General features: G+C 55.3%; 2 protein-coding genes and 1 non-coding gene across 6 annotated transcripts in view; 2 read left to right on the top strand and 1 right to left on the bottom strand.

Annotated features, from left to right (window-relative positions):
• On the top strand, window positions 1-6947 carry EME1 (essential meiotic structure-specific endonuclease 1). Of its 2 annotated transcripts, XM_057318258.1 has the most exons (10): window positions 7-57; window positions 1095-1195; window positions 1285-2093; window positions 2182-2309; window positions 4105-4194; window positions 4283-4404; window positions 4583-4706; window positions 4941-5056; window positions 5820-6009; window positions 6242-6947. In XM_057318258.1, the coding sequence occupies exons 3-10, from the start codon at window positions 1310-1312 to the stop codon at window positions 6416-6418; spliced, it is 1731 nt and encodes a 576-aa protein (XP_057174241.1). In that variant the 5' UTR covers window positions 7-57; window positions 1095-1195; window positions 1285-1309; the 3' UTR covers window positions 6419-6947. The 2 variants fall into 2 exon arrangements, with proteins under 2 accessions (XP_057174240.1, XP_057174241.1); XM_057318257.1 differs by having other exon boundaries at window positions 1-57; window positions 5820-6947.
• Window positions 3123-3195, top strand: TRNAK-CUU (transfer RNA lysine (anticodon CUU)). The gene has a single exon. It is a non-coding gene; the product is annotated as a tRNA-Lys (tRNA).
• Window positions 6702-16681, bottom strand: part of LRRC59 (leucine rich repeat containing 59) — a 23116-nt gene continuing 13136 nt past the window's right edge. For all 3 annotated transcript variants that reach the window (XM_057318262.1, XM_057318263.1, XM_026513138.4), the window contains 5 exons: window positions 16097-16255; window positions 15763-15867; window positions 12476-12548; window positions 10247-10420; window positions 6702-8644 (listed from right to left, as the gene is read on the bottom strand). In XM_057318262.1, coding sequence (XP_057174245.1) covers window positions 8400-8644; window positions 10247-10420; window positions 12476-12548; window positions 15763-15867; window positions 16097-16255 — 756 coding nt within the window. In that variant the 3' untranslated portion in view covers window positions 6702-8399. The remainder of the gene's footprint in view (window positions 8645-10246; window positions 10421-12475; window positions 12549-15762; window positions 15868-16096; window positions 16256-16681) is intronic.

Here is a 16681-nt window from a genome sequence, read left to right on the forward strand (position 1 = left end):
GGGGATCTGCTTCCGGGGCCTGCGCGGCGGTTGAAAGAGTGGCGCGAAGAGTCGCAGGTGAGTGCTGGCGTTCTGGCGCGGCGGGCGGCGGGTTGGGGCCGGACTTCTGAGCACCTCCCCGCAGGGCCTCGATGACCGGGGTGTCCCGGGCTCCGCCGCGCGGCGTGGACGCGCCGGGCCGGCCTGGCAGGCAACCTCGATTTGCCGTACTCCAGCGAGGTGCAGGGAGCGGACTCAGAGGAGTCCCTCCCTAGACTTTCAGCGTCCTTTACGAGTGCTTACTGTCGGCTACGTGCTGTGCTAAGCGCTGTGGATGCACGATTTCATTTACTAAGCACAGTCTTATGAAGTAGGTGTTGTTATTCCTGTTTTACTAAATTGGAAGGCGAGGCTCAGGGAGGTTACATGGCCCATCCGGGGTCACACTTACAGTGTTAGTGAATGTTTATTCGAGGAGTGATTCTTGTACACGACCCAGCAGTTGCGCTTCCAGGTATACATGCAAGAGAATGGAAAACCTGTCCCCACAAAAACCTGGACATGAATGTTCCTGGCAGCATTATTCATATCTGTCAGTGCTGAACGGAGAAACAAATTGTGGCATATCTATGCGGTGGAATGTTATTCAGCCATAAAAAGCCGTGAAGTGCGGGGGTTTGCCACAACGTAAACGAATCTTTTGAGACAAGCTGAGTGAAAGGAGGCAGTCACAAAGGACCACACGCTCTATGATTCTGTTTGTACTAGATATCCAGAACAGGCAAATCCATAAAAAACAAGTAGATTCGTGGTTGCCAGGAGCTGGGGGGAGGGGGAGGTGAACCGTGACTGCTTAACCGCGATGGGATTTCTTTTTTGGGGTGGTGAGAATATTCTGGAATTAGAAAGTGATGCACAGTTTTGTGAATATACTAAAAACTACTGAACTGTACACTTGAAAGGGCAGTTTATGGTATGTGAATTATATCTCAATTTTTAAAGAAAGGATGACTTAACATCTACATTTCAATTGCAGAGATCAACAAGGGGGTGGTATTGAGTCTTGTTACTATTGCATTAGCATTTTCTGATAGTAATCTCCACTTTGTTTCTAGGTCACCTTGACCTAGGATTTGAGGAGTCCTGTTGGACTACAGACAGCTGAGTTCCAGATTGAATGCATTGGGACCATATCCTGTTTTTCGGTTTCTATATTGTATGTATTTCCATAAAGTTTGGCCACAGAACATGTCTAATGGACAGAGCTCAGTGCTACAGTCTGTCTCATCTCTCTTTTCGTTTTAGGGAATTAATTTGATAGCACGTATTGATGGCTCTAAAGAAGTCATCGCTCTCACAGGGTTCCAGTGAGAGTGACTCTGAAGAGTTGCCAACATTTACCTTCCTGAAGAAGAAACCATCTTCAACAAAGAGGCGGCAGCCTCAGAGGGAGGAGAAGATCGTTGTGGTTGTCACCTCAGATTCTGAGGCCTCCTGTCCTCCATCACCAAGGTTGAAAGCTGTACCACCTATCCCAGACACAGCTGAACCTGTCACACAAACAGAGCCAGTCAGGGTGCTAAGCAGTGAAAGTGAGGATGGGGAAGAATTAATGCCCCTGGCTGAGAGGCTTGCATGTAAATTTTTGACCCGCAAGCAGCTGAGCCCTGAGGATTCTAGCTCCCCAGTTAAAAATGTATGGGATCATCAAAATAGTGAAGGAGCATCATGTGACTGGAAAAAACAACCCTTTCCAAAGGTCACTGATCTTCCCCTCCATGACACCTCAGAGAGACATGCATCAAATAACAAGGACCCTGCAGGAGACAATCCACACCATCAGCTTCCGGCCTCCAAAGTTACCTGCCCTGTCCAGGACAGCAGCTGGACCGTAACCAGAACAGATGCGGAGGTCCCCCCACTTCAGAAGAGAACCAGGCATAGCCAGAAGGTCCAGAGGGGAGGTTCGCAGGGATGCCAGCCACGGAGACAAGCAAGCCAGGAGCGCGCCCTGAGACAACAGGAGAGAACGAAGAAAACTGCCCTGGTTAACAGGCTGAAAGCTCAGAGGCCTGAGGAATGCTTAAAGCACGTCATCGTGGGGCTGGATCCAGGTCCTCCTAGCATCCGTCTTCATCCTGGGCTGAGGTACCTGCTTCCTGGGCCGGTGCCTGACCGCCTTTCTCCCATCATCTGTTGCAGTGCTTTTGCAGGTGGAAGGGGGAGGCCAGCTCCTCGGGGCGCTGCAGTCCATGGAGTGCCGCTGTGTGATCGAGGCGCAGGCCGTGCCGTGCAGTATCACCTGGAGGAGAAGGGCCGGAGCAGCCGAGGTAGCGGTGTTCTGGCCAGTGGCTCTCGGGGCCGGTAGCATTCTCCAGTCCTGACAGTCGAAAATGTCTAGATGTTGCCAAATGTCCCTTGTGGGGAAATACTGGCCCTGGTTGAGGACCACTGGCATATTTGTTACCATGTGTCGGCCTGAAGGGATGAGGGGAGGAAGTGGTTACCAGAATCCGGAAGGAGAGAGAAATGTAGAGAAGACCCCCTTGAGAGAAGCCTGACCTCCCGTAGAGGGACATAGCAGACGCTAAGTGACCCATTTCGAGGGAGCCAAGGAAATAGCTCGACTTCACTCCTCCCTCCCTCTCTTCCTCCCTCCAGTCTCCTGTTGGGTTTCCCACTTGGCCATTTGCACCGGAGAGCCTGGTAATGTGGTCTCCTGCAGAGAGCAGAGCTGAAGGGGGAGAGTGGCTCTGTGGGGCAGAGGGAAGATAATCTGCATAGGATTCCTAGTTCTAACTGGGCTTTGGGAATGAGTGGGCTTGTGCTTGAATCTCAGGCCCCAGGGTCCTAAGGCTTTATTGGTATGACCCCGGGCAAATCATTTCATCTCTTTGGTCCTTGTGTGTAAAACGAGGACATTGTTGCATCCCCTGGGGTGCCCCATGCTGTGGGGACGGATATAACCAAGCCTCGAGCGTATAGTAGGCACACAGCAAATGATCTTCCTTGGCCCCGGCTCCCGAGGTTTCTACAGCTCCTGTGCCTTCCACTCCTCCTATCTGCGAATCCAAAATACTCCACCCCTCATTTTTAAGGGTCTCTAGATGAAACATTACAATTTTTTTTTCCTCTCTCGGGGCGCCTGGCTGGCTCAGTGGGTAAAGCGTGAGACTCTTGATCTCAGGGTCATGAGTTCAAGCCCCACGTTGGGCATGGAGCCTGCTTAAAATGATTCCCCCCCCCCTCTTTTGGATCTCATAATTTTCTCAGTAATTTAGGGCAACTGCACACTTTTTAATTTGGGGTATTAGCAAATCTTTATATTCATATTGCAGACTTATCTTGCAAGGTGCTTCCAGATTCTCCCTCCTGTGTCCGTGGCAGTTCTCCTACACAGAAGGAGTTCTCACCCCGCATCATGGGTGGGGAGTGGCGGGGGCAGGGGGTTGAAGTTCAAAGCTTTGTGAAGGGTCACAGCTGATTGGTGGCCAAGCAGGAGCTAGAGGCCAGCCCTTCTCCCCCTGCACTTAGCTGCGTTATGGGTCTTGGCATTTGCTTATAGGGACCCAGTGAGAAAGCCCTCCCCACGAGCCCTGCTCCCAGTCCCTCTGTCACTCTGTGCTGCTGCGGGAGTGTCTCCTGGGAGGCCGCCCTGTGGCGATGGTGAAGAGGACAGGCCCTCCCAGGCGGCAGCTCCCCTTGTGGCTCTTTTCTGTCACACACAACCTGTGTGTCTGTAAGGGCCACTTAGCTCCTGGTCAGCCTCTGCTCTCAAAGGCCAAGTACTTATTTGCACAAAACCCTCTGGAAGTTTCCTTTCCCTCTATTCCCCTGTCCAAAGTGCACAGAAACATTGGCAGTTCTCAGCCCATTTCAGCTCCTCTTCTTCACCACCTCTGAGACATGGTACACCAAAGCTGAACAGCTGAGGACCGGGGAGGGACAGGATCATGGGTTATTATTTCTTGCCACGTGGCTTCGTTCCAGAAGAAAAATAATAATGCAAAAATGGTTTCAGCCGATGCCGGTGCGTTCATTCACCCAGAAGGCCTGGGTCTTTCTCGCAGGTGCTGAGCACCTGCTGACCTGCCTCCCTGTGCTGGGTTCTGGGTCCTTTGGCAGGATGGACAGGAGGACTGGGTGGAGGAACCGATGGTCCTGGTGCTGCTCCCGGCGGAGGCGTTTGTGCCCATGGTCCAGAACTTCAGGCAGGTGGGCAGAGCGGGCTGGGCGCTGAGGCATGGGACAAATGGCCAACTCCAGGGAACGAACGTTAACACAGCGTCTGCCCTTCCTGCAGGGAAGTCTGGGCGGCCCTGAGAAGGGGAGGGAAACACTGCGGAGCTTTGTGACTGACGCCACTGCGAGGGCAGCTGGGAAAGCTCTGTCGCTGGTGATTGTGGATCAGGAGAAATGCTTCAGGTTTGAATTGGTCCTCGAGACTTAGCGTGAAAAGGGGCAGCTCCACCAGGGGTGACCTTACTCATCCCTGATCTGGGTCCCCCCTCACAAGCCCTGTGCTCTGGTCGGGTCTACTCACCCCTGTTCTGCCCGAGCTCAGCCTGGAGCTGCTGCTCTCTGGTTTCCTCCCCTGTTCCAGTGCTCCGAACCCTCCAAGAAGAAGGAAGCAGGGCGTGGCAGAAAGGGGGCAGGCCAAGGAGAAGCAGCAGAGACGACCAGAGGCCATCGCAGGGCACGTGGTGTCCAGGGTAGACGTGGAAGAGGTAAGAACCTTGTGTTGCCCGAGTCGGGCTGGGCTCCCGCTCTCATCGAACCCAGTTTGCTCTAGATCGGGAGCAGAGTGCCTGCCGGACACGCCTTTCTGCCTCGGCCCGGAGGAGGAGAGAAGGGGCGAAACGGAGCCAAGGGGCTGGAGTGCAGGTTCGGCGGGCGTGAGCAAGGAATCTCAGACAAGTCTCCCTCCGCTCCTCCAACCCGTCCTGCTTTCGGGCCTCTAGGCATTGGTGGATCTGCAGCTGTACACGCAGGCCCAGGCCCGAGTCGTGCGGAGCTGGAAGGAGCTGGCCGACTTCGCGTGCGCGTTCACGAAGGCTGTGGCCGAGGCGCCCTTCAAGTGAGTGCGCGGGCAAGTCTCCGCCCCGCTGCCAGGCCCTGTGCGTGTAGCGCTTCTGGCCCCCACTACAGTCCTTTTCCCCGAACTCTGCTGCCAGCCCTAGGCCGTGAGGCTGGCGGTAGAAGGAGCCAACCTCGTGCTGGGGACGCGCCGGGGATGCTCGTGAGGAGCCCTCGAGCCCAGCGCCTTTAAAACGTTCTGCGGTAGCTCACCTGTGAGTTCGTGTTCTGCGGGCTGGTGCTGGTCACCTGTGAGCCACGTTACCGGGATCCGTCCCAGGTCCAGTCATGGTGTCATAAGCCCTCATAAAACAAACTTGAAGCCTACTTAGCTCTGGGAGTATGCGTAGCCAGAATTTAAAATCAGGAGGGGACCTCAGTTTCTGCCCAAGGGAACAGAGGCCTGAGGACTGCCTTGTCTAAGCTCCTAGTGTTAGAAGTGGTACCAGACTCCCAGACTGCCTGCCACCCAGTGCCTAGTGGCTGTCCCTGTGCACACTGCCTCTCTGGTCAATACAACCCAATGCCAACATGGGAAATAATCTGGCAGTTTTCTGGCAACTTCTCTCTTAATGAAAAGGACTGGATGTCATTTTTAAGGGAAATGGCAGGTAGAACTGCTTGGGAACAAAGGGAGCGCCCAGATAGGCCAGATACCACACGGTGGTCGCCTCTTGTGGGGTCGATGGAGGGTTTTTAAGTTTCCAGTGAAGGGGACAGGTGGAGTGATGAGTGACTCACAGCTCTTCAATTGCTGTTCACAGGAAGCTGCGAGATCAAACTAGTTTCTCCTTCTGCCTGGAGAGTGACTGGGCTGGAGGAGCAAAGGTAGACCGCGCGGGCAGGGGACTCGCCCTGGTCTGGAGGAGACAGATTCAGCAGCTGAACCGAGTCAGCCTGGACATGGCCAGCGCCATTGTGGACACCTACCCTTCCCCCCAGCTCCTGGTCCAGGTAGGCTGCTCCAGTCAGTGGTCACCTCCAGCACCCTGTGCCTCTAGTGGACTCCTAGTTTCCCTGGAGGGCACTGGTAGTCAGCAGTGCAGGCCTGCTGAGATCAGTGAACCACTGACCCAGGGACAGAGGACAGCTTCTCATGCCCTCCCCCCAAGCTTACTGCCCCCCTGTTGCTGGACAGGGGTGACCCCGGGTGGCACAGTATCAAGAAGTCATTTGCCACTTTTAGGCTTACAGGCGGTGTCTCTCAGAGCAAGAACGCCAGAATATGCTCGCAGACATACAGGTGCGCCGCGGGGAAGGCGTGACCGCCACCTCCCGCCGGGTCGGACCAGAGCTATCCAGGCGCATCTACCTTCAGATGACCGCTCTGCAGCCAGATCTCTCTTTAGACAGTGCAGACTGATGCCAGCCCTGGGGGAGCGGGATGAGAAGCTGGACATTTGCACCTCACCCAGCTCGGAAGAGAACCCCAGGAAGAGGCCGGGAGCATCTCCTGAAGCACAAGCCTGGGTCAGGCTCACACACACTCCTTCCTGGGTGTATCTCCAGAGGGCTCCCTGTCAACGTGGGACAGACGGCCGAGATACTTGTGTTCACCCTCACAAGCACTGAATGTCCCTCCCCCAGCCTGCCGGGCACGAATCACCCTACCCTGGCAGCCCTCAAAACACAAAGGAACAAAGACAGACCACTCAGACACATATTTAATAACTGTAGAAATCCAGAAGAACCTCAGCTTCAAATCTCGAGATCATGACTGAACCTCCCTCAGCGGGCTGGCTGGGCCCCGCCTCCCTCTCCCCCACTGAGGCCGCCTCAGCCAGCGCCCTGCCTGGGGCCGACTTCCCCATCCTCTTAACCTCATCTCACATACTATGTATTCGGTTTCAATAAAGCATTTGTACCAATGGCTCTGGAGCTTGGAGGAAGACTAAGGAATGTGTAGTGATTCTGAGTAAGGTGTGGGCCTTTGCAGCAGAGGTCTGTGGGGGCAAAAGGAACAAGTCACTCTTCCAGTATGAGGACAGTCACGAGGGCAGTCCTAGCCACATGAGCCACCGAGGCTGAAAGCTAGACCTCACTCTGTCTCGGAATCATGACAGGTTTTTGCTCTCCTGAGGGAATGGCAAGAAGCCTGCAATTGGGAGTTTTCAGTGAGTGAGCACCGTGCCGACCATGTCTTATCCCTTCCTCTGGCTTCTGTGACAACAGGAGGCCAAGGAGGCCCCAGGGCAAGAAGAGGCTTCATGGGGCCGGCAGGACAGTCCTGCCCGTCTGTGCTAGCCTTTCGGAAACACACCACTTTTAAACTCCACGGTGCTACTCCTTTCCCTTCGTTGCGGAGGTGGTTACAGGTCTAGACTCAAACAGTGCGAAACCTCCAGCCCTAAGAAACTTGAGTTTGCAGGCTGCCTCTGACTTTGTCACACTGACCAGCGACAGCTGTCACAGACAGAATGGCTTCACAACGGTCCACCTCCTCATTTACTGGCAATCGGGGAGTTAATGCTCTAACACTGAGCCGAGGAGCCCGGACTGTTTTTGTGAAAGGCATATAAGCAGGGGCCGGACTCAGCAGGAGCTGCTCGGACCCTCATGGCTGGGAGAATTCCATCCGTGGGACACAAAGCTGCCTACTGTCAAAGAGCTGCACTCCAGCCGAGAGACGCTCAGTTCCGGTGTGAGTGCTCTTCTTCCCAGACATTGTTAAGGAAGCAAAATGATGGAGAGGCAACTGGAGGGGGAGTCTAGTTCTTCCTCAAACTAGCTGGGAGACCGCAGGCAAGTCATGGAAGGCCTCAGTTTCCCTGTCTGCACGTGTTATATTGGACTGGATGGTCCTTTAGTTCCTTTCACAGCCTGAGATTTTGTATGGTCGTTAAAATGTCTGAGGTCCTTAAGAAAATAGGTACCCCCCCACCCCCCAATTTAGGCTGGATTTGCGGAGCATGGTGTTTCCTTAGTCCCCGATATCACACTGCCTCCTGATCTACCCTGGCTACGCGGGGAGGAAGGAAAGGAAGGGTTTGTGACGTACAAAAGTATAAATGTAGTGACAGCTGACCTGACCGTTTAGTAGAAACAAGCCTTGCCTTTACACAGCTTTGTATAACAACTAGAAAAGGCTGTTCTTCCCTCTGCCCACCCCAAGCCCGTTCCTTCAGGCATGCAGGCAACTGTCCCCACCTCCCACTTCTCCTTATTCCACCAGGGAACCCTGACTAAGGAACAAGTCCTACAAAGAGGAGATCTCAAGTACCAATCGGCAGCCACGTGAGGATGGCAGGTAGGTCTGACGCTAGAAAGAGGCTGTGTCCAGCAGAACCCAATTCCATAGGAATCCGAGCTCCAAGGCTGGGAGGCAGCAGGTGTGGAGGACGAGCTCACTGCTGGGAGTCGGTCTGCAGCACCCACTGCAGGATGTCGTGGCCGCGCAGCCCCCGGACCGCATCGTCGTAGATGGCGTTCACGCTGGTGCACAGGGGCTGCCGCCGCAGCTCCGTCACCCGACAGGCCACCAGCCCGCCGGCCGCACACAGCAGCAGCAGCAGCAGCAGCTTCAGCACGGCCCACGACCGGCTGTGTCTCCGGGGCGGCGGCTTGCGGGGGCGAGAGCCGGACTTGGATTCTGGAAGGACAGAGGCAGCGCAGACAGAAAGGTTCAGTTCGCGGAGACGCGCGCTCTACCCGTGGACGCTCGGCTCGCCGTGCAGACCCGCTCACGCCCCCTCCTCAAAGACTCCCAGGCCCCGAAGAGAGCGCTTCTAAGAACGGCGGCGTTCCCACACACTCTGCCGACGCGGAGCCCAAGGCGGGAATCCTCCCCCAGTGCATCGCCAGGGAGCGCGCTCGGAACGAGAACTCATTCCGCGGGCCTCACGCAGCTCACAGTCCCCGGGGTCCCTCGGGATCGGGTCGGGCTTTCCAGGGGGCACTGAGCACAGGCTGGAGATCTGTTGTTACTGTTCGTGTGTCCTTATGAGAGAAGACGCACATAGAAAGAAACCCCAGGGACACCTGGCTGGCGCAGTCAGCTAAGCGTCCAACTCTTGGTTTCTGCTCAGGTCATGATCTCGGGGTCGTGGGATCGAGCCTCATATTGGGCTCCACCCTCAGCACGGGGTCTGCTTCAGTTTCTCCCTCTCCCACTGCCCCTCCTGCTCTCAAATAAATCAATCTTAAAAAATAAAACCCAGGAAGGTAAGCTAGCATCCTGTCAACGGTGACTGCTGCTGAGGGTGGGGGATGACAGGTGACTGCCATTTTCTGATACATATAGGGAACGTTTTTAGTTCTCTGGAATGAATACATACATTGCATTTCTAATTTTTTTAAAAATTGGTTTTGAGGGGCACCTGGGTGGCTCAGTCGTTAAGCGTCTGCCTTCGGCTCAAGTCATGATCCCAGCATTTTGGGATCGAGCCCCACATCGGGCTCCCTGCTCAGCGGGAAGCCTGCTTCTCCCTCTCCCGCTCTCCCTGCTTGTGTTCCCTCTCTCGCTGCCTCTCTCTGTCAAATAAATATATAAAATCTTAAAAAAAAATGGTTTTGAGATTTTTTTTAGACAAGAGTTTTAAAAACTTGATGGAATGCCCACATGCCAACAACTGCATGATCCTGTCATGTAGATTTTCTCACTTAATGCTACCTGTAAGAAGGTCCGATCCTCATTTTATACAAGGAAACAAAGAGGTGCCTAGGCAGCTTGCTTGTGGCCAGCAAGGGCGAGCAGCAGGGCCCCAGGCCTCCAGCTCCTTCCCCTCTCAGCTGCCTCTCCCTCAGGGGCCCCTGCTGGCCCAGAGGCTAGGCGTTCCTCCCCTGCACACAGAGCCACACCGCCGCACAAACTCAACCGGACGTAGTCAGGCAACACACTAGCATGGCTGCCTGAATGCAGCTAAAGGGTTCCTCTGGTGTTCGAGCAAAGAGAGCGAGCGCTCTGTTCCGACCTGGACAGAGAAGCAGAGGCAGCGCCGGCTTCCCTGACGCGGTAGCGTGCGCTCAGCATGCCCACGTGCACGGCACAGAGGACGTGAGCGACTTGAAGGGCAGCCCCCTGTCCTGGGACCGCTCTCGGCCACGTGGGACCAAACACCGGCACGTCAGCACGCGGCTCTGGGGAAAGAAAGCAGCGGAGTACGCGCCCCCCAGGACGGCCCCCCAGCCCTGCCTCACGCCGCGCTCATCTGTGCCCCCGCTGCACCCCAGCTGGAACCCCGCCACCACGTACTCGGGGCCTGATTCGTCTCCTTCTTGGGCTTCTTCTCCTGCTCCCGCTTGGCTGCTTTGAGGGCGTCGTACTCCTTTCTCCGGCGCTCCTTCTCTTCCGCCTTCTCCCGCTTCCGCAGCTCCCGCTCCTGAGCCTCCTTGGCTCGCTGCTTGGCCTCCCGCTTCTTCTCGGCCTCTACGGGAAAATGCACCCCGAAATGACTTCTCACCCCCCAGCCTGCAAGAGTGCTTTCCCGAGGAACTAGAAGCTGGGGTTCGGCCTCCCTTCCCTGTGCCACAGGTCACGGGAGCTGTAGTAAGAGGCAACGGCGGTCTCTCCCTCAGACGCCATAGGCTGCGCCCCGGGCTTGCTGAGTGGATGAAAGGGGCCCGAGCCCCGGGCAGCAGAGAGATTAGGGCGACATAATAAGGGGCATGGGTGATGGGCCGGGGGATTCAGAAAAGCACAGCCGGTGACAGACAGCCTTCTACAACTCGGCTGTCGGCTGTCGAGAGAGAAGCGACACCGGGGGTGTGGATTCTATGGGATTCCTATCTTCCCAGGCCTCAGAAAGGAACGTGGCACGGGAAGGGCAAGGAAGAAGAGAAAGTGAGCGCTCAAGTTCAGGGTGAGAGAAGATGGAAATGTTTTCCTGAGAAAGCAAGACTAATAATTTGTCAGAGGGTAACCCCTAGACTTCACCTCAGGAGTCCGCGACGCCTTCGGATTTACTTCACGGTTCAAGTGCATTCCCATCCAGTACCCAACTTACAAATGACCGGCTTCTAAAACTGCACTCCCAAATGAGTTCTTTGGAAGCGTGAGGTACATTTTTCCAAAGCCAGAATACCACAAATTAGGGAGTTAAATGTCCTTTTAGGGCTTAAAAGCCTATCTGACCCATAATGTAGCTGAAGAGTGGTACACTAAGTTCTGGAGCTTTCCACTGTTTTTCCGTGTACAAACAAGCTCCAAGTTCCAGCTGGGCACGGAGAACGCCAAGGGCACATTACCCCCAGCCTAGAGAAACACGGGGCGGCAGGAAGTCAAGCAGCCGCGGTCCAAGCAAACACGGCATCACAGGAGCCACGCATGTAAAAGGGCCCGGTGTCACTCGGGCTCCATCTCAGGGTTTGCCCAGGACTGGGACTATGCCCCTGCCTCCCCGACCCCGGGAGTCCCCCAGTAACGGAGGCTCAGAAGTCAGCCCCTCAACGAGCACCCACTGTGCACCAAGCCTTGTTCTAAGGGCTCGGGAGCCAGCAGTAAAGACAAGTCAGGTTCCAGCGCCTAGAGCTTTCTAGAGACAGAGACAAATGAACAAACTGTAAAGAAGACAACGACGTGTGCCACAGACAGAATAACAGAGATTCTGATGGAGTGACAGGGGGACGGCGACCCAAGCCTGGGTGCTTCTGAGGGGTTTACGGCAAAGCTAAGGCAACAGGTGAGCAGACATGAGGAAGCGCACGAACCCAGCCGTGGAAAGACCTGTGTGAAAAGCAACCAGGCCTGGCCCCTGAAGCAAGAGTGGCCCTGGGGTGCTTGAGCAACAGCACAGCCTCCAGAGGCTGGAGTTACCAGCATTCTCTCCCTGGGGTGTGGGACAGAGCAGGAGAAGCAAGCAGCTGGGGCCACGGCGGGCCTCTTCGGCCACAGAATGAAGATTGAATTTCATCCCAAGTTCCATCAGAAGCCATTAGAGTGTTTTAAGCAAATAGCAGCATAATTGACTTCTGTTTGAAAAAGATCTCCATGGCTGCTGCGCAGAGGGGGCACGAGTGTGGAGACAGGCCACGGGGCTGGGAGGCGCCAGGCCCGGCTCCAGCATGGAGGCTGAGTCACAGGGCGGCCCAGACGGGAGGAAGCGTCACACACGGGACTGGCTGACAGACTGGATGTTGGTGCAACTGAACAAAGACAACTTGGCCACCTTTCCAATTTCAGGCTTGAGTCAGTGCAGGAATGGGGACTGCCTATTGCGGGGGGTCCCTGGGAGGCCTTGAAGGGCACTGTCTTGGCCATGCTTAAGTTCCAACGCCTCTTAACCCTCCTGGCAGGCTGCAGGGCTCTGGAGCTCAGCGGACAAGCCAGGACTGGAGACAGACGCGTCGGCCAGAGATGACGCCGTACACCGCCACACCGCTCCCCGCTGCTCTGCGTGCCCTTCCGTGGAGCCCAGCTCCTGCCGCACGGGAGTCAGCAGCTGGGGAAGGATGGGAAGAGGGCTGGAGGAGGGGCGGCACGTACCTCGTTCTACCTCCAGCCGCCGCTGCCTCTCTCGCTCCTGATCGGCCTGCAGGGCCTTCATGTGCTGCAACACCTGCGGAGGGAGGGGTGCTGAAGTGCCCGGGCAGGGGCGCCTGGGGCACACGCCCGCTCGGGAGGCTCCAAAGTGCCCCCTGCTCTTTTCAGGCCGGTGCAGCCCCATGCAATGGAGAGCTAAGGGAGGCAATCCCGTCTCCGTCTAAGTCACGATGCCGGCCTTGGTTGGAGATGGATCATTCGAGCCCAGGTCACTAAAGCTGTGAGCAGACACATTTGGGAAATGCATGGCCAGCTGGAGTGTGTAAGGAGTCCTGCTCTTTAGTTACTGTCACAAGCGCGATCTCCCGTCATCCCCCAGCAACTCTGCTGACGAGCAGGGACGGCACTTCCCCCGAGACCTCCCGCCCTCCCTCCCTTGGCTACCTTACCCAAGTTCCGGCCCTTCCCATCTAGGGAGGCGTCTTACCTCTCTCGGTCACAACACTAGGTTCCCTAAGGGCGGAGACTGCTGTCCCATCCGCCGGCTAGACACCCAATACATGTTTGATGAACAACTGCCTGGCTCCCCATTTCAAGAGGCAAAAAGCCAAGGCGGCGGAAGGGGGTGGGGGGAGTGATCTGTCCACGTCACATGGCTCCCAAGTAGCACAGCTAGGAGTACAGGTCTTCTGAGCTCCTGGGCCAGAGCCTGTGTCACTCACATCAGCACACAGAACAAGGAAGCCTCTCGGAGGAAGGGAAGAGCCATTCGGCCCACCCAGCAGACAACGCCCTAGCACCCAGAGGCCCTCAATCCTCATCTACTCAGTCATGGATGGCCTCTGACTCAAACGGCCCCAGAGATTCTCACTAAGAGCACAGTTAGGGGAGGAGGTAAAAAATTTTATTTTTTAGGTTTGTTTGTATCTTTAGAAGCTGGTATCCCTTGGATGTAGAGGACAGAGTGAAAGCGTAGAGCCCAGCACAATCCTGACTCTACCACTTCCTAACTGTGTGACCTTAGCGAGTGACTTAACCTCTCGGGCGCCCTGCCAGAGTCTGCTTTGAAGCCACCAGGAACCCTGTCCGGGGCAATCCAGGCCTCGAACCTGCTGCAGCCTCCCGGAAGGGAGTCAAGCTCACTAAACAACGGCCGCTCAACAAGGAGTGCAGCATCTGTTGGAGGGTCAAGCCTGATGGCGGGAGGCAGCCCAAGTTCAAAGTCCCCGTCTCCCTCTGAACTCCAAATACTAAATAAACACCAACCATGCCGGTGGTTTTAAGGGGTGTGCAGGTGGCTCAATAAAGAGCCAAGAGGTTTAAGAGACCCGGGCTCCAACACATTAGGGGTTACCTGACAACACAGCAAGCTCAGAAATGGGAGCGACTCCTCTAGCCTGGACTGTGAGCCGCGGAGGGCACGTTTTGTCTACCTGCGCCAGTCCGCAGCCTCCAGTAAGCACTTGATAAATACTGTCCAGCTAACAAATTATTTTTAATAGGCGCTGTACCGTGCACGAAGCCTATCAGTTACTGCAGCTTACCCATTCACCCACACAAGGTCAGAGCTGGTAAGGGCTAAACTAACTCCTAGGGACAAGTGACCTCATGGTGGCTGGCCCAAGCCACCCCACTACGATGCCTAATGGTGTGCCGCGTGCCAGGGACCTCACTGGGCCGCGGTGCCAGGGAGCATGGCTTCAGTGACCATCCCCACAATGCAGCGGGCTCCCTGGAGCTCTGTCCGGAAGCTATAGGCTGATACTAGAGATCTTGGTGCTCAACAAAAATGATCTTTGTGGAATATCAGCAATTTCATAGGGTTTAACATATTATTAGTTGAATGAATACATGGGTAAATGAAACGTGTGTGTATAGTGAGCTTTTTCTGTGTCAGAGACACGGAAGGGAGCTCTGCTTCCCAGGGTTATGAGCATCAGGAGGTGAGGCATAAAGCACGTGGGACAAAGGGAGCGCGGTGGGTCACAGCTCCTGCTATTCTCCAGAACAGACAGCACTCCTAAAGCACCAGGACGTCACTGATCACTTGTACTGTGCCCAGCTAAGGGCAAGCTGTTGCCGTGGCTACCGGGCTCGCACTGACCTTGTACCTGGTCTCCTGTGACAATGGGTGAGACACACGATGAGACTTTCTAAGAAGCCCTGAACTAACCATAAGAAAGGCCATTATTCCTGAGATTCACCTAGAGACCCACCATGCCCACATTTTACTTCCATTAATTCTAGCATTTCAAGTTAAAGGGTTTCAAGTCCTTTCTGTTCATCATGCCTCCTAAACATGGCCAAGAAAGCCATCTGGCACTCAGCTGTTGGGAAAAAAAGCTGGAAGAAAAAGTGACTGGGGCTGGCGTTGGAGAGATGCGGTGCGAGGCATGGGCACTGGGGGGGTGGCTCAATTGGTTAAGCATCTGACTCTTGATTTCGGCTCAGGTCGTGATCTCAGGGCTGTGAGATCGAGCCCCACGTCGGACTCCTGCACTCAGTGTGAAGCATGCTTGGGAGTCTCTCTCCCTGCCTCTACCCTACCCTGCCTGCACATGCTCTCTAAAAATAAAATAAAATAAAAATCCTAAAAAAACAAAAACAAAACAAAACAAAAAACAGTGCGAGGGATCTTCAGGGCTGTTGGCAACATCTGCCTTCCATGCTGCCTAGTTCCTCGCTCCTACATCGGACGACCTGACTGAAATCAAATGTCAGATCTGCCAGGATGTGTCTGCTTATAGGTATAAGCTTACGAGTATTAACAACACCTTTGTTATCAAAATTCCTACAGTAACTATGACTCAGATAATCTTCTTTTCCCATTTAAAGAACTGTCAATGGTGCAATGTTGGATTAGGCAAAGTCCCGGTTTCTTTTTTCTTTTTTTTAAGATTTTATTTATTTGTCCGAGAGAGTGTGTGCACACAAGCAGGGGGGAGCAGCAGAGGGAGAAGCTGGGTCCCCACTGAGCAGGGAGCCCAGTGCGGGACTCGATCCCAGGACTCTAGGATCATGACCTGAGCCGAAGGCAGTCGCTTCACTGACTGAGCCCCCAGGCACCCAAGGTCCTGGTTTCTTAAGAATGGAAGTTCTGCAGGAGAGAAGCCAGTACCGTTCTCCAACTTGTAAAGTCAACACAGAAAAAAGGTCCCCCTGCCTGACAGGCTGGTAGTAGCCATATTTCCCCAAGACCTTAGTGCTGGAAACCAAACACAGCTACAGGTGCCCTGGGAGGGAAAAACAAGAGGAGGCAGAGGCGGGTCCCAGGGGAACTTCGTGCTTACCTTGTTGGCACACTGCTTGCACTGCTTCTCGTCCAGGCAGTCCCCTGCCACTTTGGCCAGGGCAGGATCCAGCGGGTTATCCTTCAGATCCAACCACTTCAGGCTCTGAAGAGACCGGACAGAGAGGCTGGTCAAGCCCAGGTTCACACACAGAATCCCTCGAAGTGAACCGATGCGCAGGAAGAAAGCCCCCGCGTGTTCCAGCTGCAGGGACAGCCATCCGAGGTGGCACCCCCACGGGGGTGTTCCTGCCAGCTGCTCTCACGGCCGTGCTCCACCCACCCTGGGGCCCTCTGCCTCACCTGGCACGGAACCCTGGTTCCCGAACTGTTACCTTGAGCTGCGCGAAGCTGACGGGCAGGGTCACCAGCCTGTTGTTGAGAAGATCCAGGTGCTGGAGGTTGACCAGGCGGCCAAAGTCAGCGGGCAGCTGCTGCAGCTTATTTTTACTCAGGTCTAACTTCACCAGGTGTGTGAGGCTGCAGAAATCCGCCTAGGACCCGGACAGGGGACACCTAAGCCCCGCACTCCCACCTCGGCGGGAGACGCCAGAGCCCTCCAAGTGGAGGGGGCCGTGCATAAACCCTCCCCCTCCCCGCCACTAGTTCTCCCACCAGCGAGCAGATGCAGCCCACACCCAGCGCTTCCGGCCTAAGTACTGAGATGTGTCCAAGGACTTAGCACAAAGTCGACACTAAGTGCATGTTCCCTCATGCTGTGCGCCCTGCAACCCAACCTCCACATTGCTCCTGGAGGAACTAGGGGCCCCTCCAGCCCCCCCACGGTACCCTATGCTCTCCTTTCACAGCAGAGGTCAAAGCGCAGCGTGACCATCCACTTCCCTAAAACGATCGAGCGCCCCTCATCCCGTCAAGTACTCGGTGTTATTCTCTGTTCTTTGCAGCACCTAGCACAGTAC

Source organism: Ursus arctos, unplaced genomic scaffold (genome assembly GCF_023065955.2).
Source record: "Ursus arctos isolate Adak ecotype North America unplaced genomic scaffold, UrsArc2.0 scaffold_24, whole genome shotgun sequence".
In the NCBI taxonomy this organism is placed as follows: Eukaryota; Metazoa; Chordata; class Mammalia; order Carnivora; family Ursidae; genus Ursus; species Ursus arctos.